The sequence below is a fragment of the Brassica napus genome, chromosome A9, assembly GCF_020379485.1.
Source record: "Brassica napus cultivar Da-Ae chromosome A9, Da-Ae, whole genome shotgun sequence".
Taxonomy (NCBI): Eukaryota; Viridiplantae; Streptophyta; class Magnoliopsida; order Brassicales; family Brassicaceae; genus Brassica; species Brassica napus.
The window spans coordinates 12,222,190-12,249,095 of NC_063442.1; the positions used below are offsets into that span (position 1 = coordinate 12,222,190).

General features: G+C 33.4%; 3 protein-coding genes across 5 annotated transcripts; 1 reads left to right on the forward strand and 2 right to left on the reverse strand.

The window, feature by feature from the left end:
- Positions 1-729: 729 nt before the first annotated feature.
- Positions 730-11,772, reverse strand: LOC106433763 (tropinone reductase homolog At1g07440-like). 2 transcript variants are annotated; one of them, XM_048739947.1, is made up of 5 exons: positions 11,540-11,772; positions 11,237-11,444; positions 9,629-9,845; positions 1,205-1,311; positions 730-1,089 (listed from the first exon to the last, which is right to left on the reverse strand). In XM_048739947.1, exons 1-5 carry the CDS (start codon positions 11,617-11,619, stop codon positions 901-903), a joined length of 801 nt encoding a protein of 266 aa, XP_048595904.1. In that variant the 5' UTR covers positions 11,620-11,772; the 3' UTR covers positions 730-900. The 2 variants fall into 2 exon arrangements, 1 of the variants encoding a protein (XP_048595904.1); XR_007316276.1 differs by lacking the exons at positions 730-1,089; positions 1,205-1,311 and adding an exon at positions 5,098-6,986 and having other exon boundaries at positions 9,463-9,845.
- A 4,427-nt stretch (positions 11,773-16,199) lies between these two features.
- LOC125577873 (cytosolic sulfotransferase 11-like) lies at positions 16,200-17,440 on the forward strand. Its single transcript, XM_048739946.1, has one exon. It carries the CDS (start codon positions 16,307-16,309, stop codon positions 17,315-17,317), a length of 1,011 nt encoding a protein of 336 aa, XP_048595903.1. The 5' UTR covers positions 16,200-16,306; the 3' UTR covers positions 17,318-17,440.
- A 562-nt stretch (positions 17,441-18,002) lies between these two features.
- LOC106433779 lies at positions 18,003-20,755 on the reverse strand. 2 transcript variants are annotated; one of them, XM_013874606.3, is made up of 4 exons: positions 20,624-20,755; positions 19,242-20,331; positions 18,989-19,105; positions 18,003-18,921 (listed from the first exon to the last, which is right to left on the reverse strand). In XM_013874606.3, the coding sequence occupies exons 2-4, from the start codon at positions 20,307-20,309 to the stop codon at positions 18,184-18,186; spliced, it is 1,923 nt and encodes a 640-aa protein (XP_013730060.2). In that variant the 5' UTR covers positions 20,310-20,331; positions 20,624-20,755; the 3' UTR covers positions 18,003-18,183. The 2 variants fall into 2 exon arrangements, with proteins under 2 accessions (XP_013730060.2, XP_022548319.2); XM_022692598.2 differs by having other exon boundaries at positions 19,242-20,313; positions 20,624-20,750.
- Between the last annotated feature and the right edge of the window lie 6,151 nt (positions 20,756-26,906).

The following is a 26,906-nucleotide window of genomic DNA, read 5'->3' on the forward strand; positions in this document are numbered from 1 at the left end:
CTCATATTTGGAGGATTCAAGTCCGTGTCTGTGAGGTCCCAACCGAAGGCCCCAATATTTAATGCCTTGGACGCGGGAACGACACTGAGCCATAAGATAACTCTGACCCGCTTGTTCTTCTTGTCAGTGACTTTAAGAAGCCAACATAATCAATAAAATGTCTGGCAAATTATTAGAGGAATTAAATGAAATTGAATACAAACAAACCGGGCTTCTAACTTTAGTGGTAAAGGACTTATAGTTGTGAGTACCGCCACTTGAGTTTGAATCCCGGCCACTGGGAAATTAACATTTCGGCATCGCCAGGGACATATGACCGACACGTAGTAACACATGTAACTCTCTATTCATTCATCGGAAAAAAAAGGAAAAATAGAATAAAGATTTATTTCGTTTGGGTTTTACTACTTTAGACATCAATCAAGAGACGTGTTTTTTCTTCGTTGTGTTTGTACTATCTCATGTTTCGGCGCAGGCTAGGAGAATGCTAACGACTTGCAACACATTCACAATTCATTTAGTTTTTTTTTTCAAACAACTATTCATCTAGGCTTTCATTGCCGGCAATAGTGTTATTATTTTTCAGGTAAATAAGTATTTTAAGTCGGTTTAAAGTCATAATGCTCCTGTATCTTGAGGCTCCAAATACCATTGTCTTGGACTCTTAGTTTATCTAGCAAAACTAGCTTTGAATTTCTTCCATTTATGATTTATTATTACTTCAAGGAATAGATAAAAATCACATGTATTCTGTCTTAGTTTCTGATTTCATTTTTTATACTATGAAAAGTACTTTTACTTTGTCAACCTCACTCTTTTTAAAGAAAAACAACCTCCAATAAAATACATAATTCATATGAAGTAGAAATTTGAAATTGTGTTTTGTTTTGGTGATTGGATTTAAGCATGTGGCTGATACGAGAAGCCATTTATAGAAAGACCTCCATCGACGCAGATGGTCTGACCCGTTATATAAGAAGCTGCAGGCATACAAAGAAATGCCACAAGCGATGCTACCTCCTCCGGCTTCCCTAAGCGCCCCAAGGGATTTGTTGATTCCACTGCTTTCTTGAATTCATCATCAAACGCCTAAATATAATCATCGTGTGGGAAAGAAGTCAAAATATCATTTAAAAAGGTGCGATATTAAAGTCAAAATATCATCAAAATAAAGAGGGATCTTTAATGAACAATTGGATCTCACAGCTTCAGCTAAAGGAGTGGCAATGACTGTAGGAGCTACAGCATTAGCCCTTATGCCATCGCTAGCCCATTCGCATGCCAAATTCCTTGCTAGCTGATTCATTGCCCCTATATACACATACTAACATGTGTTATAAGACCTTGCCTTTTTGTTTACCCCAGTGTTGAAATATATATATATATATATATACTAGATGATAGCCTGCACGCATGCGCGGGATAAGTTCTTATAATAATGTTTGTTTATGAAATGATTTTAACATTTTGCAACACTGGAATCTTTATCGATTATAAAATAATGAATACAAATGTTGCTCTTAAATATATCATCGTTGTTGAAGAGTTAACGTATTACATCTCATTTTAATTATTTTTAAAATTTCATATGCACAAAAAGAAATTAAGTTTTGCGGCTAACATAAATCACCAAAACCAAATAGGCAACATTGATTGTATAATGACAAAAGGGGGTTAGGTTTTCTGCTCTCGATTTGTTTACTATTGACTTTCCATACGTGATTTTATTTTCTACCTTTATAGAATTGTGCTTTCGTTCTCGTCATTGTTTTATTGATATGAGTTAAGTTTCTTTTTAACTTCTTTTATGAATTCATTGAATTACATGAGTGTAAATTAAAAAAAATGGACATTTGTTAAAATTAGTTTTACTCCATATACATAACTAAAATTCAAAATTTTGAAAAAATATCACCGGCAAACTATATTAACAGGTTAGTGTTCAAATCTAATATATCAAGTTGTTATAGAATATAAGTGCAGACTCGAAATATATGTTTGTAGAGTATATATTCACCAGCTCGGTCTAAAATCATCTAATTAGAACAACAAAACAAATTACTTATTTCACCAGTTCAGGTAATATCTCAATCCGAATGGGTAATATCCGAATCCGAACGGGTAATATCCGAATCCGAATGGATATCCGAAGATAACCAAACATAACTATACTTAACTCTATATTTTAGTTTATTTCTCTCATTTTATTAAAAATATTTATATTAATGATTCTTATTGCTCAAAATTAGATAATATACATATAATTATGGACAAAATCATTTGCTACTCACTTAAAATATATATCAAGTTCTTGTTTCTTGCATTAATAAAAGTTTCATCTAAAATTTCAAAACAACAACTAAATTAGTGTCTTTCTATTTTTAAAGTTTTATCTTCAAACCTATTAATAGTTTAATCTTTTAAAAATTAAAAAAAAAAACAGTAAGTTAACATATATTTTAAATACAAAAAACTTAAAAAATGAATAATTTTTTTATTTTTTTCTTCAAAATTTAAATATCCGAACTCGACCCAAAATATCTGAACCCGAACATAAAATACCTGAACCCGACTCGAAGTGTAAAAATACCCGAACGGGTTCTATACCTTTATACTGAAATGTTCGATACAAACCCGAACATGTATCCGAATGCCCACCCCTATGATATATAATCATTTGTATCTTGCTTGAACAAAAAAAAGTTAAGCCATTGATCACAAAAATTTTAGTGTGGGACTTTTACCATTTTTAGTAATTTATAGTCGTTTTTAAAAATTCAAAATATAACATATAAAAAAAAATCTAATTGTTTTTATTATATGCTTAATGAGATTGTTTAATTTCTTTTAATAGTATAAAATTAAACAAAAGAGAGAGGTTATAATTTTTTTTATCAAATATGTATTATTCATAATCATTAATTATCATATATATGTTAACAATATTAGGTAATTCCGTAGATTTTATTTAAGAAAATACAAAATATTATTTTGTACGCTATTAATTAATTTGATAGTTAATTTAATAAAAAACATAGTATATGTTTATATGGACCAACTTATTTTTGTAACAATTCTAAAGTCATTCTCGTGAGGAGACGTGGCTACGAAAACATGTTGTAATGCTCAAGAATTAATATATAAGGGATGTAATTGGAAATTCACAATATTAAGCATTTTTGTTTCTTCAGCTGTGAATTTTAAATTTTCATAAAATGAAAAGATTTATGCACTTTTCAAGAATATCTAATGAAGAAACTTAAAACTAAAATTTGTTTTCTAATGTGAACATATGAACGAAAAGAATCAAAAATTATGTTTCAAATAATCTAGGTCTAGGTCAGTTCTTACGTTCCTAGTGGAGCAAATCTCATAGATTGGCATAGTATTATCCTTGTATTGTCGCCCGCCTATAAATATAACTGAAAAGATTCACCCAATGAGAAGTACAAAAAATCCAACAACAGGATAAGATTACGTTATATCGAATTGATATTTTTTTTTTTGGTAAAATGTTAAATTTATTATACCAAGTTTTTAGTTTTTGACAGATTTTACAAAGGTGAACTAGTAGCAGAGGAAATAAATTAAGCTAAACAGAGCATCTAATAGATAGAAAAGCTTAAACAAAAGAAGACATGGACCAGAAAGAGACTGGTATTAGCGCAGCAGTGGCGGACCTAAGACAGAGGCATGAGCGGAATGAGCACCCTGTTGCCACGAGCAAACCGGCGAAAAAGACGCCCTCAAACCTTGGATGCACTGGCGCCTACAGCTTCCGAGAACCCACTCATCACCACCTCCACTAAGAATCACATCTCATACCTGCAAGTTCGTCCAACATCGCCTCACCGGCAGCACGAGGAAGAGTCCACAACCGGCGATGCCGTCGTTCGGGACAGCAAAGACAGGAGATTGCTGCATCCGCTCCACCATCCCAGGACCGTTACACCCGTTTAACCCACCGCCCATATAGGGTAATGGGACAGGTTGGGCAAAATTCCTCCGGAACTGTGACTGTCGAGAGAACTTGAAGACCTAATAGCCAAACTAACACTTATCCCTTGCGTCGGACCCAATCCGCTTTCACAAAGCCAAACCACCCGCATAGATGACGAGAGGACAGAGAAACAGCGACGAGGAGCACCACCCCGTCAAACCCGCACCGCCTCTGGAGATAGCCTAGATCCCCTTGCGCCAAGAACGAGCTCGACGAGCGAAGGAATGACTCAACATCACGCGTCGCCACATGAGAGATCCACCAGGTTAGACGACGACCAACCCCGGAAACCCTCTATGCGCTACCACCGTAGACCAACGATGGACCCAAAGAGGAGCAGAGGAACTTGAGATCCAGAACCACAAGCTCCAACCCCACCAAAAAACTCGTCACTAACTAGCCACGCGCCACACTACACCGGAGACGAGCACAAGGGAGATTGCTTGACGACTCACGCGCCGCCGACTCGAAGAGACTCAGCCGAAGAGATTGAAAACTGCTCCGAGCAGAAGAACCATCCGAAACCTAGAGATGAGTTCAGCGGGAGCAAAGGCCGTCCTCTAACCCTTACCAAACCACCAAACACGCTCCAGATCTGGAAAGGATCCGCCGGATCTGAAATCGGAGCCTACCACGACTGAGTTCCACCCTAACCGAAGAATGAGATGATAAGGAGGAAACAAAGGAGGCGGGAAGAAGAGAAGAGAAGAGAAACAAACGGAGCTCCGGCGCCCGGCGGTCGCCGGAAAAACGAAAATCAAGATAAGAGGAAAGTTAAAGAGAGGCTAGAGAGAAAACAGGAGGAGAGATAAAGTCTTTTGTTTTTCTTATCTTTTCCTTTTTTTATCGAATTGATTTTTGCTTATACAGAAAACACATAGGATATATATATATATATATATATATATATATATATATATATATATATATATATATATATATATATATATATATATATATATATTTATATATGCTGCATTAATATATGTAAAAAAGAAAAAGAAGAAAAAAGCTATCGTCTTCCTCGTTGGCGTTACGGTGGCCGGTGGTTCTACCGCTGCCGGTCACCCTTCAGTTTGCTCTCTGTAGTTTTAGTCTCTGCTTTTCTTCTCTGTCTTCTATGTCTATGGTTTGGTCTCTTTGTTGGTGTCTCTGGAGCTATCTCTTATTGGAAATAGATCTGTGTTTTAGTTGTTCTTTTGCTCAGCTGGAGCACCGGCAAGACTATTACCCATGATGTGAAGCCAGAGAACTCGGGATTGGAAGTGTTTTGTGTGGTTTTAACCGGATCTGGGTCAGATCTGGCGGATCTGTGATAAGGTTGTAGTTGAGGCTTCATCGGTGGTGAAGGGGTTCTCCTCCCTTGTCAGATTTGATTCTGTTTGCCCACGAGCTCTCCACTCTTCGACCAGCGGAGACATCCGTTTTAAGTGGTCTAGAATATCTGTTTTCCATTGTTGTGTGGAAGTTTGTCTATGCTATGTTCTGCTCTCAAAGGGAATCGTTGGCCCTCTTTTGGTTGTTTGGTCTCTATACTTGCAATTTTTTCGAGTTCTTGATGTGGTAGTGAATGCTTCCTGTCTCCTGCTGCCGGTTTCTATATGTTTTCGGTGAGTTCGGGTGGGATTGACTTTGTTTATCTCTAGATCTGTTGAGATTAGAGTGTTGGTTGTATGGCTTTTATTGAGGCGTTGCTTGGACGCATTAAGTGTGTTGCAGCCGTATCCGAAAGAGGAGAACTATGTGTGGTTCTCTCTTGTTGGGTTATAAAGTCTGGTTCTTTAGGTGGAAGAGGTGTTTCTCTGTGTTCGTAGAAGTTGATGTTATCCCTTGGTGAGCCGTGGGCAACAACGATAAATCTCGTTCAGAAACGTCAAGTGGTGTCGGAAGGTTGCAAGTGCAGTGTGCTAACTTCATGGTGGGTTTTTGATTTATCCTTGTTGTAGCTATAGTTAAGTCTGTATTTGGTATTCTCCTAAGTTACCCCGGAGTGGGTTCTAGTTGCCTTTCTTGTGGGCTTGTGTTTCTCGGGATTTCTAGTTCTTCTGCCAGCTTTTGTATTCCTCTTTTGAATGAAATTTAACAATTTGACGGAAAAAAAAGATGCTGCATTAATATATATACTAGATTTTGACTCGCGCTTAAGAAGCCCGGATATTTTTTTGGTGACCGTAAACTCAAATATTAAATGAATTTATATTTATTATTAAATATCTAAAATATTTAAAAGCTGTTCTATTATTATTATTTCAGTCCGATACAATGTTTTCATTGAATTTTCATATCCGAATCAGACTTTTGGTCGAACCTTAAGATCTAGAAACTCATATATAGTAGGATAGAATATAATAAAACGAATATAGTAAAAGTATCTGAAAATCAAAAAGACGGTTATTAACCCACTGAAAAAATATAATTTATTTTTTGTTTTATAAATTTTTGATATATTAATATACATTTGACTTGTATAAGAAATTTCTTTTAACAAATATTGTTAAGTTAATTTATAAATATATTAATTATCAATCTACCAAAATAGTGAAGCAAGTATTATTTTTTTTCCTTTTTTAATTTTCTATCAAACTATTATCAATAAAATCAGTTTGTGACAGATATTTCATTATTAGAAATCCATACAATTTAAATAATGTTACATTTATATGTATTTATGTATAAAATGGTCTTCATAATTTGGGATTTTGTAAAAAATGGGTCTAAAGTTAATTTGGTTAAATTTTTTTTTCTGTAACAAAAGTTAATTGGATTTGTAATTTTCTTTTCTGAATGGGTTGTATCAGTTAAATTATCTTTTTTAAGTTAAACGCCTAAAGCCCAATTAATAATATTTATTTTGCTGATAACAAAGTGAGATTAAGTAGGGATAACATATAATATATAAGGAAGACCAAAAAATAAAAAAATGAAAGGGTCCAACAACTTTTTATAAGTAGATTTTTAAAAACTGCTTCCCTTTTAATAGTATAGACTAGATTCTAACCCGCGCTTAGCGCGGGATTTCATTTATTTTAAATTTATGTAAAATAAGTTTTATAAATAATTTTACATTTTCCATTAAATTTGGAGTTTATTTTTGGTCTGTTGAAATATATGGTTCAGTTGATTATTTTGGAATTTTGTTTTTGTTTTGGGGGGGGAGGAGGGAGGGGGGGAGAAGAGGTGTATTCAATTGAGATTTGACAAATTCACTATTATTCAAATATGAATTAAAAAAGATATTTAAAATCTAGTGTTATTGAACTTGACATTTTATGAAGTACTCTGAAATCCAGTGCTATTAATAATATTCTAAGTTGTATAGTTTTAAATTTTTCAAGTGATTTTAAAGTGTTTTGGAAGAATTTATTAGTTAAAAAATTAAAATTCAAATCTCATGGTTTTAGTTGATATTCTAGGATGATTAAACAAAAATCACTTTAATCCATGCAATTCATTAAAATCATCTAAAACCTTATTAAAGATCAAACATATTTTGCAAGAGACCCTTCAATACTTTGAATAACTGAACATTGTTATGTGATCTTCTAATATCTTAATATAGCGATACTTTAACACTGAGAAAACATTGTGTTGTCTTTTAACCATTTTTATTTTTCTAAAGATAGCTAAGAAAAGTAGTAGAAATGATATGTTTTTCTAGATCTAATCAAAGTTTCCACTGTCTCTCTCTTCCTTACAACCATTGGATATGAAATTATTTTGTAAGCAAAAGCGTTTTTAAGCCATCTTTTAAATGCACAAGAGTGATTTCATTAAAGAAATATTAGAGGTATATTTATAGTATAATGAATTAGATTAAATCGTTGAGTACCAAAAAGTTTGAAGATTAGCTAATTGCACTGAAGCTATGTTACATGGAAACGGAAGCGGGTACGTGGAAGCGGAAGCGTATGGAAGCGCAGAAGCGAGATTTTTAAAAAAATTAAGAAGCGGATACGTGTTGGAAACGTATCCATATATATATATATATATGAATATATATACATATGTAAGATTATTTTTTAAAATCTAAAACTAAAAATTATATGATTTAAATTTAAAATAAAGCATTTATTCTTATAATAATTTTCAAATGACTTCATATTTAAACTGTGAAAATACACATAAATTAAATTAAATAAATAATATTATATTTTCTCAATTCCTTATAATTAATTGACATAATATATTTGAATATATGATCTATCTTTAATAAAAACCTCAATGCATAAAGATAATTTATAGTATTAGTTTTAATATTTGTATATTTCTATTCTCTCTATTCAATACTATTAAAATTTGGATTATATATAAATTAAAAACTATAATTTTATATTTTTATTGATATAAGACATTGTTTTTTTTTAAAATGGAAGCGTGATTCCAAAATGGAATCGTAAGCTTCCAATGTGTTTTTAAAGAGAATATTTTAGAAGCGTTTTGGAAGCGAGATTCCGTAAGCTTCCACAAGGTTCCGATTCCGATTCCGGTTCCGAAGCGGGAAGCGGACGTCCGATGAAGCTTCCGTGCAACGTAGCACTGAAGTCGGATATTATCTTCAAAATTGTTAGTTAAAAAAAACATATATACATAATATCAAAATTTGTGAGAAAGTCAAAGATTTCAGTTAATATTGTATCATATATTTACGCACATATATTTGCTTTAAGTGTAAAAAATCCTATTTGGTTCCTATATAAATATTTAGGATGAACTCGTTTAAGTAAATCAGTAATAGAAAAAATAAAAAAATCAAGACGGTATAGTATATACACTTTACTTATCATATTTTGTGGCTACTACTATCTTTTTCGAATTGAACGTAGATGATTTGTTGGGTTAGAAAGAATAATTGATGATCATATAATAAATTCAAACATATAGACACAATATAACACTATTCATAATTTCTTGCAATTTTGGAAACTCATATTAAACCGGATTGGTTTGGTTGGTGCTAACTATTTGACAATTTTTCTGGATCAAGAAAAGAAAATGAAAAATGGCTTAGCTTCTTCAACTTTTGTTTAATATGGTTATCAAAATATGATACAGGTAACTGATTCAGCAATGATAGGATAAAAAATATTCATGTTCTTTAAGTGATGATGATGTTGGTAAGAGAAAAGAATCAAGGGTCAATCAACTTAAAGCCAAGTTTCATATACACGAAAAAGAGGTCCAATGAGAGTTATTCTACAGCTAATCTAATTCTATATAGCACTCGGTCTAATTTTATTTTAATTTTGAATTAATAGGTTGGTTTACTTATAATAGATTACACGTTGATTTAGTTTAAGTTTTCCAGTTTTATTATCATAGTAGCGTGTTATATGTTATATATAACTAATAACTCTAAATGGTCCATAAATTAAGTAGCTTACTAACAAACTTGAAAGAGCCCAAAATCTAAATGACAACTTCAAGTAGTAGATAAAAACCAATCCCTAAATTAATAGATTAGATATTTTATTTTTGGTCGAATATATATACATACATACATATCGAGTGGTATTATTGTTGTTTACTACTACTATACTCTACCATGAGCTGTACCAACCAGACTCACAAAGAGGTGGTTTTGGTTTATTTTGATCATTGGTTTTGGTTTCTTCTTAAGTCGGTATATACCTTTAGTTGCACAGTATATAGAGCTGACGCCAAACGACACGACCCCAGCAACAGAGGATATGAACACGATATTACCACACCCTGAAGACTTGAGCAGAGGATGTGCAAGCTGGCTAAAATGGTACGCAGATTCCAAGTTGGTAGAAATGTGGAACGAGAAATCCTCTGCCGTATTTTCAATTGTTGGCTTTGACCGGATTGCCCCGACATTGTTGATCTAATATCAAGAGTATACAACCGGAAACATGAATCATCCATAAGTGTTTATTAGAATTTGACTCGCGCTTTGAAAGCGCAGGATAGTATGCATTGTCATATTTTAGTAAAAATTTATCAAATTCCTTTGTTAAGAATGATAAAATGGTAAATCCACCTTATTTAGATCTGTTTCATTTTTGGCGAACACATTTATGTCTTAACCGTTTGAACTCATTTACTTTTAAGTTTTTAATAATTTTATCCATTTAGATTCATGTAATTGTATTGATCATCTATTCAAACCGGTTTGAGTTAATTTTGAGTGACCAAAATCATTTAGTTTTTAGAAAAATAGATTTGTATTGTATTTTTCTTAAGAAATGTTTAATTCATTTCTAAAAAAATGAAAACAGTGTTTAGATTTTTAATTTTGAAAAATAGAAAATTAAATCAATGTAATCCATGTATAAAATTTTAGTATCTACGGTTGTCATGTTAAGCGGTTTCAAAATAATGTAAATTTAGTTAAAAACAATAAAAAAAAGTTAGTATGAAATTGATACACGTAGGAAAAATTTACATCTTGAAAGTGAACCGGCCTCCACATAGATCAAATGATATCAAATAATTATTCACAATAATTTCTAACCAAGATTTGAGATTATTAAATATATTTAAAATTAGATATGATCGTGTATATATATATGCTATTTATAAAATTGTTTTTGTTAAGTATTAAATGATTGAAAGATTGCAATCTTTTCAATTAGCTAAATATTAGGTAATTTAATGTAATACCTACAATTTATAAGGAAACTCATATGTATCATATTTTTTGTAAATTCATTTATTAAAACTAATTATTTTTTTGAGTAAAAAGGAAATGAAAGTAGATGTGATTAAAAGGTTATTTCAAATTTTAATTCATATAGGTACTTCAACTTTAATAATATAGATAGAAAAACACGTTAAAGCTATTTTAATATTTAGGTTGTTAGTATTTTTAGGGAATACCTTGGAGCGTATAAAGATTTTCAAAATTAAAATATTGTTAATATTTTAATATTATGACTTTTTAAAATGATGAGACAAATTTGGTTACCATAATTTGAAAAATCGTTTTAAATATATTTATATTTTCCAAAACCTATTAAAATAATAATGATTGTTGACATGCCATATATATAGTTTTCCATATATATATAAAATCTGTTATATTTCTTGCCAATTTTAGTTCAAAATTCTAAAAATAAAGAGTGGTATTGTCTTGTAAATATGATAAAAACTCAAGGACATAATCTGAAATTTTAAAATAAGATCATGATTTAATAGTATAGATTCTTGATCAGTCTTTTGTTTGCACAACACAAAAAACAATCAAATGATATTAGAGGGATGGGTATAACTTACGAGGATACTAAGCTTGGCATCAAACAAAGTGGACACAGTTTGCATCAGCTTCTCTCTTTCGGTCCAGGACGATGCGTCACAGACTGAACCAGTGACTTGAAACCCTTTCTTTTTCCAGTCGCTCAAACACTCGTTGAGATGTGCTTCATCTCGAGCACACGTATGTATTATTGCTCCAAATCCTGCAAGTTCTTCTACTATACCATGCCTAAAAATTTCAAGAATCATTAATATATAGATCAAGAAGAGTCTAGTCACTAGTGCTTTTTAGGATGTATAGAGAGAGAGAAGAGGTTTACGAACCCAATGCCTTTGGTTCCACCGGTGACAAGTGCGGTTTTGCCTTGAAGGCTCCATCTTCCTCTTTGCTCTTCTCCAGCCATTCGCCTCAGATTGATGTGGATAGTCTAATGAGAATACAAGTATATATATGGGCCATCAGGCCATGTCCACCAAAAATATTAAAAATCTTATCCAAGTCCGTGTCTGTGGGTCTCAACAGAAAGCCCCAATATTTAATGCCTCGGACGCGGTAACGACACTGAGCCATAATGTAACTCGGACCCGCTTGTTCTTCTTGTCAGTGACTTTACGAAGGCCAACATAATCAAAGAGATGTCTAGCAAATTATTAGAGGAATTAAATGAAATTGAATACAAACAAAAACTTGACCAAATTATTACATTTCAACACAAACAAAAACTTACCAAATCTATTACATTTCAAGTCACTTTTGGAATTTACAAGTAAAGTCACATTTTACTTGTGACATCATTTAACAATGTAAACTAGGTGATACATGCGCCCTGCGCGGAGTGAATGGATTAAAAGAGATTATAACTTTTAATCTATATGTATTAGAAATGTAAAAGGCATAGTCACAAGATTATGTTATATATTGAGTTGAGATCAACCATAAGTGTTTTGCTTACGAGATCGAATTTGTAATGAAGATTTGGGAAGAAGAATGTGATGAGTAGAAGTGCTCAAAACAACCTATTTATATATACGATGAGGAAGGATTAGATTTCAAATGATGAAATCGTATGTGATTAATTATATAAAACATTCACGGATTTATTAACCAAAACTTGCGATCCAAGATTATCGCCCAAATTACTTTAACAGACCATATACTCTATTGATCACGTAATTTGATGTAAATAAAAAGATTTCATTCTTAAACTTACTTTACATACAGCCACGGATCACCGCAAATTCAGTAATGGAAAGAAAAATAATTTAAAGATTGGATAAAATTAAGGACACAATGATTCAATCGATGCAACTCGTTTAAAACTTATATAATGAATCAACCACAACTCTTTTAAAAAGAATATAATATTTTTTTGTCAACATTAAAAAGAATATAGTATAATCTGATAAAAAATGTAAAGAATTGATAATGACTTTTGCATGATGTGATCATGTATGAAAAAATTATGTTATATAATAATAAATATGTGTGATATAATTTAATTTTACAATACAATATAATTTTTTTTTAAATTATAATACATGTACAGTAGAAATTCTATAAATTAATACTCGATAAATTAATAATTTCTATAAATTAATAAATTTTCTCGGTCCCAATTTAGGCCGGTTTAAAATTTGACAAAAATCGATAAAATAATAAGATAATAATTTTTAAGAAAATCAAATTCTATGTAAATATATGGTCCCATTAAAATTATAAACTAATAATTTAAAAGTATACATATTTTATATAAGTAAGAACCTATTATTATATTGTTTGTTTTATTTTAATAATGGAATTATCTTTATATTTTCTTAACACTAAATATATTTGTAATGAAACTTAGTAATATTTATATTTAAAACCACATTTAAGTTCTATATAATATATATTAATACACCAAATAATATTATAAAATTAATATAAATGTCAAATTTCAAAAAATAACAATTAATGTCTATACACTAAAATCAAATATTTTTCTTATCTTAGAATAAATATATCATAAAATAAAAAATCTAAATAAAATAAAAATTTTTGAAAATTAATATCTCTATAAATTAATAAAATTTCAAATTCATAATTATTAATTTATAGAGGTTCTAGTGTACATAATTTAGTTATGATAAAGATACAGTGGTATCATGCCTCATTCTTAATTAATAATTAGTATTCAATGTGTCATATATATATTCCTTAACGAATATAGAAAATTGAAGGATGTTCAAATTAAAAATCCATATATGGCAATGCTAATTTAAGTCTCATTATTGCTCATAAATTAATCAGTATAATTTAGGCAAAATGTATTTATGCAAAATTGGGTATGAAATATTACCAAATGGCCAACAGTTTTCCAAGGTTATATACGCGAAGATATAATATACATATACATATATGATTGGGCCAACCTTTAATTTAAATTAATATAAAGAACTATTATGATTTACAGTACGACCATATCAATTATATAATATAATTATTTTGTATATATTTATATACATAATATAATTATTTTTATAGACAATGCGATCATATCAACTATATAATATTAATGTTTTGTATATATATTTATATAACTATTATATATTTATTTTTTTGCTATATAGTACGACTATATCAACTATATAATATAATTATTTTGTATATATTTATAAATATATAAGTTTATATCAAGGCAGCTTATATGGACATTGTAAACATGTTATATCTAAGTTTAATATACAAACATAATCATGATAAAAAATCGTTGATGCAACTAATGATTACAAATTTCTAATAAGATAGGTTTATAACAATGGCAATACATGTAATTATTCTAGTAAAAATGATTTTTGGTTAAAGGATGTAAGAAGAGCTTTTGTGATGACACGTAGGAAATGACGTTTTGGTTAATAACACATGAGTGCAAAGTTAATTTATAGAAGTATTCCTCTTTTAATATAAATAAAAAGGATTGTCCACCTTGCCGCCTAACAAGTGATAGAGAAATTTATGTTCTTTTTAGGGTGGGTAGACAATTTATTTCCCCACAATGTCAATAACTATCATCTATCATCAGATCTCCACCAAACTATGATCGTTTGTTAGACTATTTAAAATGAAAGTTGCAAATTTATTGAACCCTTAATTAATAGTTTAAAATTTTAATTAACCATAAACCACTAGTTTTAATCGGTTTACTCTTAACCAAAATAATTTAAAAATAAATTAAACTAAACAAAATTCAATTTTTATAATAAAAAAATGATTATCATCTCTTATGGGTTTCTTCTTCCAAATCATCGTCATAGCCAACCAAAAAAAAAAAACAGTGTGGTGAAGGTCAGCATCGTTTATCCTCAATCGAAGCTCGAATTTACCTTGACCTTCCATGGCCGACCACTCGAACCCCCTTTCAAAACCCTGACGCCATCTCCGCCTACCACCAAACTCGAGCGGCGCATCACGGTGTCACTACAAGCGGCTAGCTAGCTCAGGCTCAGGCCTCCTTGGAGTAGCCTACGTCATCCATGTCTGATCTCGGGAATGAGGAGCCGTTTAATGTAATTGATGAGTTCAACGGCTGAAGAAAACAGTCGGATCTTGTGGAAGCCGTCGCAGCTACCCGAGCTGCTGTTATTCGTGGGAGTGAGGCTACCACTATGATGGAGCTTGAAATTGAGCTCAAAAGGCTTCCGATACACTAAATGTGAACTTCACTGTAGAAAAGATTTGATATTTATCATCTATCTATTCTTTGGTGATGGCAAAAGACAACTTGTGTGTTCTGTTTCGGTTTTGTTGTTAGTCATGGGACAAAACTAATTTTGCAACTTAAGACTTCGCTGTAGAGACGTCATCGAGGGTGACGTTAGTGAAGAAGAAGAAGAAAAGCATATGAAAAAATGATAATTTAAGAAAAAAAGAAACATTATATATGCAGATTTGATTTTTTTTCTTGGTTTAATTGATCTTAAATTGTTTGATTAAGAGTAAACCGACTAAAACTAGTAAACCGATTAAAACCATTGGTTTATAGGTAATCAAGTTTTGAACGATTAATTTAAGGATAAGTAAATCTGTAAATTTCATTTAGTGGAGATTTAGCATAAGGGCATATAAGGGCATAGTTTAATGAAGATCTGATGTTATATGATACTAGTTATTATGGAAAAATAAATCATCGACCTTTTTAAAGTTTTTCAATTGTTATCACCACGTGATATTATTTGGGGTTTCTGTAACAATTTTCCCAAAAATCAGAGAAATCATTAACCCTACTCTTGTCTAAACCATTCTTTTCTAATCCTCTTCGATCGAATCATGGTCTTCCTTGTGTATACTCCGACGAACATAAATCTTATTTGATTTATGTAATGCCTGACCGCTCACGACTGATAGATTATTCATCCACGCTTTTTCATTCGATTCGTGGGCTCCATTCCGTCTAATGAATTATGTGTTAATTTTTTTGAAAGCGCGGTTTTATTGTATTTTTACTATGTAATCACTATATTATTTTTTTCGTGCTTTGGCCTCACTTACATGAAAATTATTTTTTAATAGTTCATCTATTTTTTTACTACTCCAGTTAAAACTCGTTTAGTTCTAGAATTCTAAATAAATGTGTACCAAAAAAAATAAATGTATTTTGGCGATATATATAGCCAAATCAATTTTTTAAGCTTTTTATTATATACGAGAATTTGAAATGTTGCATTTCATTCACAAGCACCATGAATGAAGATGCTTTACACATATTCTGTTAAAAGCAACAAAACAAAAACGGCTCTATCCCTATTTTTATTATAAAGCAAAATAACTTTAACCAATAAAATATTAAAAGTTGCAAATGGCTTCTAGAAAGATTCATGTGGGTAGAATAATATGTGGCATAGAATGCAAGTAAGATTTAAGTGGGTAGAATAATATGTGGCATAGAACGAAGTGATAATTGAAAAGCCTACAGTCCCCTAAAAAGTCATAAACACGTGCTTTGGTAATAATAGCCTTTACTCCAGACTTGAAATTTTCAAAGCAACCAATCAAAAAGTATTTTCTCTTCGTCTTTTTCCATTATCATTTCTCAGTGTCCAGAGAGAATCACAATGGAGGCTTCTCAAGAACCTCACCTTCCAAGTTACATGAAAGACGACAACGTTAGCCAGGAAACCAAGAACTTGATATCTTCTCTTCCCTCAGACAAAGATTTTATGGGTTACAGTCTGTACAACTACAAAGGTTGTTGGTACTATCCCAACACACTCCAAGCCGTTCTTGACGTCCAAGAGCATTTCCAGCCACGAAAGAAGGACATAATCCTTGCTTCTTTGCCCAAAGGTGGTACAACTTGGCTCAAATCTATAGTCTTTGCCGTTTTACATAGAGAAAAATACCGCGAAAATCCCCAAACACATCCTTTGCTCTCACAAAACCCTCATGACCTTGTCCCATTTCTTGAGATTGAGCTATACGCTGGTAGCCAAACTCCTGATCTCACAAAGTTTCCCTCTCCTATGATCTTTTCTACACACATGCACTTGAATACATTGCTTGAAGCCACCACAAAGTCTTCTTCTTCTTCCTCGCCTTGCAAAATCGTGTACGTGTGTAGAGGTATCAAAGACACGTTTGTCTCCGCTTGGCATTATAGGAACAAGTTGCATCGCACCGAGATGGATCAAGCCAGTTTTGAGCTCATGTTTGATGCTTACTGTAAAGGAGTTCACTTATACGGACCCTACTGGGAGCACATATTGAGCTACTGGAAAGGGAGCTTAGAAGATAAGGAGCATGTCCTATTTATGAAGTATGAAGAGATCATTGAGGACCCTCGCCTTCAAGTCAAGAGACTCGGTGAGTTCTTGAACTGTCCATTCACCAAGGAGGAAGAAGAGAGTGGATCGGTGGAGGAGATCGTGAACTTGTGTAGTTTGCGTAATTTGAGCAGTTTGGAGATTAATAAGAATGGGACAATAAGAGTTGGTGTAGATACTAATGTGTTTTTCAGGAAAGGTGAAGTTGGTGACTGGAAGAATCATCTCACTCCTCAAATAGCGAAAACTATAGACGAGATCGTTGAGTCTAGACTGCGAGGCTCGGGTTTGATATTTCAATAAAGTTGTGTTATGCTCTCTTTCTTTACACATTAAAATTTCAGCAAATAAAGTTATGTGTTATGTTCTTGACTTGGAACTTTCATGCGTGGTTTGGGTTTGCCATTTCAATAAGGTTTTGTGTTATGTTGTTGTCTTTAAATGAGCAGACATAAAGGTTAAGTCTAAAGGTTATTATTACAAACTGGCGAGGTTAGGTCGCAGAACTACCTCCCAAGGTTAGGTCTTAGACTAATATAATCTTCTAAAATAGATTGGAAATGGTCGATGTCAATTAGATGATAGATCCCAAGTTTCATACAGAAGATTGTGATCTAAGTATAGAAAGAATGGATCATTGCGTATTTAAAGAAAGATCGGCGAACTGCAAATTCTCATCTATTTATAATAAAGTTCGCTGGCCCAAACAAGTGGAATTTAAGAAAAGTCTTGTCTAGTGGAATAGGATGGACGGACTTGCATAGAGATGTGCGTGAACGTTTTATGAAAATATACATGTCTGATTTGGTAAAGATTTTGATCCCTCATTTACGTCATAACTTAAAAAGTGCCTTAAAGAGGAGTTGGGAAGACGACCAATTAATCAACCAAAGAACAATCCAAGCGATAACATTCAAAGAGGAGTTTGGGAGTCTCATAAAGAGAATATTATATCTTGCGAAAGCAATTCAAAAGGAAAGAGATAATATATATGAGAACATTTATTCAAGAGAATAGAGAAAAAAATTATCTGCCGAGGGCAATTGTTACAACGACAAATAAATAAAAACTAAAGTATAATCCAAGTTTGGGTGAACCAACGAAAGCATGTCCAAATCCAAACATACATTAAACAGCAAATACATTCAAAAGGAGAGCTAGAGTATAAATCAGCGGTGAGAATAGGGTAAAGACCCTGAGTAAGCATACCGTGATGTTATTGATGAAGGGGGAAGAAACTCAGATTCAGCAATGCTTGGGGGGTATCTGCGAGATGACGATGATCGGTAGTACTCAGCCAATGAGTCCGGTGTAACATATCGTGAATACAAGTCATCGTCTTCTCTTCCCGAAGAAGGCAGGTATGTGGTCCTATGTAGTCTTTCGGGACTACGGTACTCGACTCTGTGATACGGGTCTCTCCTGTAAGACTCCAATGGTGGCTCTGGTGCCAGGCGCCTAGAGCTTAGGACGTGATCATACGACGGGTGGTAGCTTCTCTCAGGCAAAAGAACTTCTCTACGATCATGATGCCTCTCAATCTCTACTTGTCTCAAAAGCCGCTCATGGTCCACCACAGATGGACGGTACGAGTCCAGACGGTAAGAAGACTCAGGTGGCGGAACTGGATAATGCTGAGCTGGTTCTGCTCTTCTTAAGCCGTATGTTCGGTACTCGCTTTCAGTGAGGTATAGATCACGGGGTGGTTCTTCTCTGCGTGGTGGCTCTTCTCTGCGTGGAGGAGGTGCAGCATTGTAACTCCTTCCATGACTTCTGCTGCTGCCAGGAGCGTAGCGGTCATTGTCAGATCTTTTCCTCTCAGCAGGACGAGGAACAGGGACTGGCAGAGTGTGGGTTAGTTGTGCAGGGAGAGCAGCTGGCCGGAAAAGCTTTGTAAGCTTGAATACCTTCAAGAACAGAGAGATGAATGAAATATCTGCTGATACGAACTTAAGGGGAAATTGATGGTTTTACCTGTTTACGCGTAAGTTCTGTTTTGAACTTGTTTCTGTTGTTGTAGTTCTCCTTGATTGCTTTCTTGAATTCGCTCTCAGGCAACGGTATACAATCACTAACCACCTTGAAGCGCACCTGAGATGTGAATACAGAATATCATAAAACTGATCCATAAAATTAAAGAATGAAAGAAAGAACTCATCATCGGGAAAGACTAGTTGTATAAATGAAGTTTGTGGCTAGCAAACATATGTGTGAAACACGAAGTTACCTGAGCGGGAAAGGATCCACCAAAAGCATTGCGCTCAAGTTTCATCCCACCCGCAGAGGAAGCTTGGAAAACTCCATAGAGGAGTTTGAGATCATAGTCATAAAGAAAAAGCTTAACCCCGGGCTTGATACTCATCACATAGTCCTTCCTCTTCTCTTGTACGCCCATCACACTGAACCGAAAACAATCAGGCCTAGTTTTGGCATTGCACATGAAGATCAAACCAGCATGCTTTACATTCCCCTGACCATCTTTCTCAAGGTCATCACCAGGCTGCTTTTTCTCCTCCACTTCTATACTTTTCTGTGTCGCATCAGTAGCAGCAGCGACGACGACCTCTTCTTTCATTTGTTTCTTGTTTGGGCCTGAGACCTGTTTCCCACCTCTCCTCCTTTTGCGTCTCCTTCCCCCAGCCATGCCAGCTTGGTCCTCATTCTTCTGCTCGCTAGGTTTCTCAACGCCATTGGTTTGCTCGTTCACAGCTAACGAGCTGTTGTTATTCTCTTGGCCATTCTGAGGAGTTCCTTCATCATCTTCCTTCAATGCTGTTGTTTTAAGAGCTCCTTGGACTTTCTTCCCCTTCAACAATCTCTTCCCAACGCTTTTCACCGTTTCTTCATCAGCATTAGATTCCATATCATCATCTTCTTCTTCAGAATCTGCAGCAACCTTCTTTGTTCCCTTATCGCTTTCACCAAGAGAAGGATCCGCAGCAGCAGCAGCAGCAGCAGCAGAAGCAGAAGCGCCTCCTTTCAAAACTTTCTTTTTGACAAGCTTCTTCACCGTCTTAACAACTTTCTTCTTTCCCGGTAATACCCCCTTTGGATTTTGAACCCCGGAAGGACTTGCGCCTTCAACACAAGTCTCAGCAACAGAGGGCACTGCCTCCTCCTCCGGTTTACTAACATCCATGGAAGCTTCTACAGCCTTGTCAGAGGCTTCTCCAACATCAGTCCCATTCAATTCAGCTTGGGATTCAACAACCACATCCTTCCCGGGGGCCTCAAGGTCTTTCTCAATCACAACAACCGAGGCCTCGAGGGCGGTTTTCTCATTCTCAGCATCCATTATTCTAGAAAGATTTCAATCGCTGCAAATAAGGCTCAGGTTAAGAGATAACAACGAATCAAAGGTTAAAAGGATTTTCTATGCTTGAAGCCTCAACGGTAGCCGGAAGCTTCAACATAAGGAAACAGATAAACAATCAATTCAATTCAATTCTTCATATTGCATCATCGATAGTATCGATTTTCCAGAAGCAGAAAAATCCAAAAAAGAAGAAACGATCACGAAAAAACCAAATTCATATCTCACAGCTTCAGATCAGATCGATCTGTTATGATCCGTTATGATCGAATTATACAAAGATTTGAGAAGAATACCTAAAATCAGAGAGGCGATTTGAGAGCGGAACTCTCAGAGAATCGTACGCTAGGTTTTTTTTTTCTCTCTCTGGCTTCCCCTTCTTTTGACGGCAGTAATTGATAGATATAACAAAAAAAAAATAAGGCTCTCCTAAATAGCATTTCTTTGTATCGGCTTTATATATCAGTAGGTCTTTGTCCGCGCTACGTGCAGATAGTATTTTGATTTATTTTTTCATATTTTTGTACTATTATGTCAATTGTTTAGTTTTATAAAATGTTATATTTTTACTGTAAGTTAATTTTTTTGAATCTTACCACAACACATTATACACAAAGAGAATATAGTTGGTCTTTATATTCTTATTTGGTGTAATATTGAAAATTTTGATGGTTTGTTTAAATAGTTTTTTTAAATTATATATTTTAGGATTGATTTTCGTGACTATATTCTATAATTGTATAAAAAAATTGTTTGTCCCATATAGACATCCATATAAATATGAACTTCTGATAAATTTGTTCATTGGGATATTTAGTTTCAATTTCAACTCTATTCTCTTTTCTGGCACCCTCATGCTAGCTTATGGGGCTAGCCAACTTGGTGCAAAAGGGTTTACAAAAGCTGATCGAGATACGCGTGATCGGACACTTTTTGCTAGGCTATTCGTACGGAATTTTAAGATCTAGGAATATAAGCAATAAAAAGTTCAGAAAATTCTTTGGATACAACCTTTATTTCGTCGAGCTCCGAGTCCAACGCAGGCTAATCTTCCTCCTTTTGAATGAGTATAACCAGTTGTTCACAGTCGATTGAAAGACCATTTCTCTGTGTCCAAACTTCAGTATCACTTGCATTGCCCATAGTAAACTTTCAGCTGCCGTTTGCAGTGGTGATTTGGTGCGTGTATATCGGCCATTGCTCCAAACAACATTGGAAAGTCACCATCTATTAACACAAAGCCAAGTCCAGATATTTCTCTTTCATTTATCCAGGTGTCTAGCAGGAGCGTTTCTTTACGGAGGAACAGTTGTGTCCGTTACCTCAACTCCCATATCAATCTCCATAATCTTGTCTATATGTTGAGCTATCCTCCAACACTCTACTTCAATTTTATTCGCTAAAGGGAAAGACATAATTCCTACGACACTATTAATGATTGTTTTTTTTGCAACACCGATACGGCAAACTTATGTTTTATTTAACAAAACTCTTATTTTAATTTTGTATTAAAGAATCAATCATATTTTATATTATCCATAATTTTAGTAAATTTGTTTATTTGTTATGTTTTATTAGGTTTTAGCTAAATTATTGATTTATTATTTATTTTTAGCTAAGTCACTAATTTATTAATTTAAAAAAAACCCTTAATTAGTATTATATATATATAATATATATATATATATATATTAAAATGAATTTTATTTTAATAATATTAAATTTCTATTTTATATTAAAATTTAGTTAGTTTTTTTATTTGTCATATTTTATTAGGTTTTAGACTTTTAGATAGGTTATTGATTTATTATTAATTTCTAACTGATTCGCTAATATGTTAATTAAAACAATACCCTTAATGAATTTTATATATAATTAAAAATAAATTTTATTTTAATCATATAAAATTTATATGTTACATTAATATTAAATATTTGATTCTAAAATAATATAATAAAATTATAAAAAAAATTAAAAATAAGATAATTCTTATATATATTTTGTTGCTATCTGAAAATAATATTTTTATTATAAAAGTTAAAAAGATACAAAAATTATAATTAAATATTATTAAAAAAAACATTTATATAAATATATTTTTTAAACTATTTCTAAGATATGAGTGTTTAAAAAAATTTAACACGGGATGTTCAGAACACGGGATTATGCTTATGAGAGAGTGGCTCGGGAGTGGGTTAGGAGATGAGTCTAATGGGCTGCGAATTGTTGAATATTTTTTTTAATTGCAAACCCACTTCGTGATGATCTGGCATATTGGTTGGTCATGAATATTTGTGCACATGTGGATAGGCTTAGGAAGCTAGAATTTAGCTCCTTTTATATAGTAGGATTGGTATTGGTAGTGGATTATTCTCCAATACTTTGAGAATGCTTTGTGTTTATTGTTTATTAATTTACTAGGGATCTGTCTGTGTTACGCACAGAAAATAATTTATGTGTAATATAAATATTTATATTTTTGTATTTCTTCATTGTTTGTTTTTTGAGGTTTGGATTTGCAGAAGTCGAGTTGGAAACATATACCAAAATTTTCAGCAAGGATGGGTGATTATCAGATGGTTTTTTAGTATTTTGGAAGGAAGATGAGATGATTTTTCGGGAAAACATTTTGTTAATAGAATTAACGTGTGTTTGTATGTTAGTTAGTAAGCTAAAGTTGCGAATAAGGTAGTCAAGACAAATAGCTGAAGCAAGTTTTAGTGTTCGAATAATTTCAAAACATAAGAAATCATATAAAGACAAATAGCTACGCGTTAGATATGTCTTGCTTATGATCTAGGTTATTATTCGTGTATGCTTTCCTTGTATGTGTTTGAGGTTTTCATTTGCAAAAAATGTGTTTGGTAATGAATTTTTTTTATCTTTTTAGAATGATCTGGATGAGAATGAATTATAAGTAAAAAGATTTAATTTGATTGCTTAGATGATTATTTCTATATTAAAGAATTTGGCATCTAACATATTTGATTTGTTGTATGCGTCTTAAATGGGTGTTGTTGGTAACGTTTGATTGTCTAACCATGATACTAAAGCTTATTAGAGGAAAATAATGCAAGTTGTCGGGAAAATGGACATTTAATTCCTCAACTTTTTGAAATCAGCAATCTAAATACCCTACTATTACTCGCGCGATTTTATGCCCCAACTATTTGTTGACTCGGCAAATTAATGACTCAAAAATTCAGTTGTTAAATGTTAAATGTTTGTCGTTAGTTTTAATTTCTCTCACTTACGACATAACTCGAAATCTCCAAATTTGGAACCCTAATTTCGAGAGAAAGTGATTCCGGCGACGATAAAGGCGATTTCCGGCGAGATAAGAAAGCAAATCTAGTGACGTGATGAAGAACTTCGAGAAAAACAAAAAACTTTGCCTTGAAACAGCTCAAATTTTTTTTGGATCAAAATTTGTAAGTCATATGTTCTTTACATTGTTTTGAAGAATCGAGTGACTGGTGAGATTGAAAGGTGTATATAAAAGATAGATTTCAAACTTTACTGTTGATGGCTATGTTTTTAGGAGGAGTTAGGTCCAGTATGTACGAGGGATTCATATAGTTGTGGGATCGTGTATGGAGAGACATGATATCCAAAAAAATGTGTTTGTGGAAGTCCTGTTAAGATCTTTACATCAAAGTCCATAGCTAATCCAGGACATCCTTATTTCTGATGTACTTCTTCCCGAGCGGTAAGATTTACTAGACTACTTATTCTCATGTGTTAACCATTGATAACTTTCTTCATCTTTATCTTCATATGTGTATTTCAGGATGGTCACTTGTTCAAGTGGGTTGAGGATAGAACATATGAAGAAGTAAGTGAGCTGAAGGCTGAAGGGACATTTTTAATAAATTATCTCAAGCTTCAGATCGAGAACTTGAAGAAGAAATCCAAAGATGCAAAAACGAGATGAAAAAATTCAAAAGAAAGACCATTGTGCTTTTTGATGGCTTGTGTGTTGTGGCCATTGTTGTTGTGGCCATTGTTGTCGATAGATGCGATTTCCGGCGAGATAAGAGAGCAAATCTGGTGACGTGATGAAGAACTTCGAGAAAAACAAAAAACTTTGCCTTGAAACAGCTCAAATTTCTTTTGGATCAAAATTTGTAAGTCATATGTTCTTTACATTGTTTTGAAGAATCGAGTGACTGGTGAGATTGAAAGGTGTATGTAAAAGATAGATTTCAAACTTTACTGTTGATGGCTATGTTTTTAGGAGGAGTTAGGTCCAGTATGTACGAGGGATTCATATAGTTGTGGGATCGTGTATGGAGAGACATGATATCCAAAAAAATGTGTTTGTGGAAGTCCAGTTAAGATCTTTACATCAAAGTCCATAGCTAATCCAGGACGTCCTTATTTCCGATGTACTTCTTCCCGAGCGGTAAGATTTACTAGACTACTTATTCTCATGTGTTAACCATTGATAACTTTCTTCATCTTTATCTTCATATGTGTATTTCAGGATGGTCACCTGTTCAAGTGGGTTGAGGATAGAACATATGAAGAAGTAAGTGAGCTGAAGGCTGAAGGGACATTTTTAATAAATTATCTCAAGCTTCAGATCGAGAACTTGAAAGAAGAAATCCAAAGATGCAAAAACGAGATGAAAAAATTCAAAAGAAAGACCATTGTGCTTTTTGATGGCTTGTGTGTTGTGGCCATTGTTGTCTTTTGTGAGAAGATTTGACCAAGGTGAAAGTTAACTTGTACTTGGTAAGAAGAAAACGTAAGAGAATATGTATGAAAAATGTAAGACAAATTATGTGTTTGGTAGTAAGAGAATATGTATGAAAATGTAAGACAATTTATGTGTTTGGTAGTAAGAGATATGTATAAAAATGTATCCGAGACTTAAAATCTTACACCAAAAGACAAACCCAAGAAAATTCAAAACGACAAGCCAAACAACATCCTTACACACCAAATAGGAAAAAAACATCAACATAGCATAAACATGAAGAACACATATGCACTTGGTTATGTAGAGAACCCAAACCCGTCTTGTGATCCTCCTTGTGATGATTGAGGAGGTGGAATTTGTGATGATCCTTGAGTAGCTCCTGACTGCAAGTTTGAAGACCCTCCTTACATTAAATAAGCACCAAATGTCAGTGAACAAAGCCATTCAAAAAAAATCAAGTAAGTCATTTCAAACATGTTCTTTTTGTGCGCGACCTCTAAGACGTTTTGGTGGAGGAGCTGCGGCTGGATTAGGACACCTAGTCTTGTTATGGTCTTTCTTCCTATAGTTTGAGCAAGTAGGAAGTCAACCATGGCGGCTAAGCTTGTGTGGATTAGAGGAAGATTCATGAGGAGCTTTATTTCTAGAATGATCGTTAGGTTTCCCACGGTTGAAGCGTGAGGATGGTGGAAGAATATGGAGCCGACCTAATCTTGGCCACGATTGCATCCCTTAAATTGGCTTGAAGAATGCACGAGACCATGTCATCGGTCCAGTAGACTGCAGAGAGTGATAAGCTCCTTCATTGTAGGTCATAAGATCCTCTAAGTTGGTCATAAACATTGTTGGTGTGTAGATTCATGCTATTTTACAGAATAGACGCTCAAGGACAATGTCTTCATTTGTCTTCTTCCAGTTTTGTAGAACATGTCTAGCACACATTTTGTGTTCGGCCTGAGGAAGCTCTTCGTGTACTGCATGTAACATTCCATGTACAAATGAACAATCAAGACTAAATACACCAGAGAAGTCTTAATATATACATAAAGAAATGATGAACATACCTGATGCTTGTCTGAGATTATTGTCATAGTCTCGCCATCTTCAAGACCCAAGTCTTTTTTCAGTAGTTGCACAAACCATAACCAATTTGGATTATCCTCAATTTCTACCACAGCCCAAGCTATTGAAAAATTCTATTATCCTCATCCCTACCAACAACAGCTAGCATTTGACCTTTAATGTCCCATTTCATAAATGCAGCATTCAATCCTATAATGGGTCTACATGAGCCTTTCCATGACGTTTTCAAGGCTTCAAAACACATATACAAGCGGGAAATCTTTGATTGCTTCCAAGAACCGGACCAGGAATTGTCTCAACTTCAATTGTTGATCCGACATTAGATTACGTACCTCTTCTTGGTAATCCCAAAGTCTTGCAAAGTAAATTTCATGACCCGCCTTTCTTCTGGCTGCAAGTGTTGCCTTTGCTCTTCTGCATTGTTCTTCGGTCACAATCATATTATACTCTCTATTTATCTCATCAACCATATTCTTCTGATTTTAGGATTGACCGAAGTCTCTCCTCGAATAATTTTGCTATTGTTCCACTTAAGCAGCTTCGTATAACCAGACCTAACACAAATATGTGTAACACTTTCACCGTCAGCTTGTTCCTGCCTTTTTCGAAAGAACAGTACACTCTCCAACCACATTTTTTTTTTCATGTTTTGTGCACCAAACTGCAAGCCTATTAGCTGAGGAATTATAGAACTTTATGTCATATTTCATCTTGAGAGAATACATGAGAACAGCAAACTTAAACCTTTTAACCTCCTGTCCTAAGCGAACAGTCTTCATCTCGTGTTCTAA

Coding starts and splice junctions, on each gene's coding strand:
- LOC106433763 (XM_048739947.1), bottom strand. CDS start 11,619: ATGGCTGGAGAAGAGCAAAGAGGAAGATGGAGCCTTCAAGGCAAAACC. Junction 11,445..11,539: donor GGTGGAACCAAAGGCATTGG/GTTCGTAAACCT, acceptor TGAAATTTTTAG/GCATGGTATAGTAGAAGAAC. Junction 1,090..1,204: donor CCACTCCTTTAGCTGAAGCT/GTGAGATCCAAT, acceptor GATTATATTTAG/GCGTTTGATGATGAATTCAA.
- LOC106433779 (XM_013874606.3), bottom strand. CDS start 20,309: ATGGATGCTGAGAATGAGAAAACCGCCCTCGAGGCCTCGGTTGTTGTG. Junction 19,106..19,241: donor GTGGATCCTTTCCCGCTCAG/GTAACTTCGTGT, acceptor TTCACATCTCAG/GTGCGCTTCAAGGTGGTTAG. Junction 18,922..18,988: donor CAGAACTTACGCGTAAACAG/GTAAAACCATCA, acceptor CTGTTCTTGAAG/GTATTCAAGCTTACAAAGCT.
- LOC125577873 (XM_048739946.1), top strand. CDS start 16,307: ATGGAGGCTTCTCAAGAACCTCACCTTCCAAGTTACATGAAAGACGAC.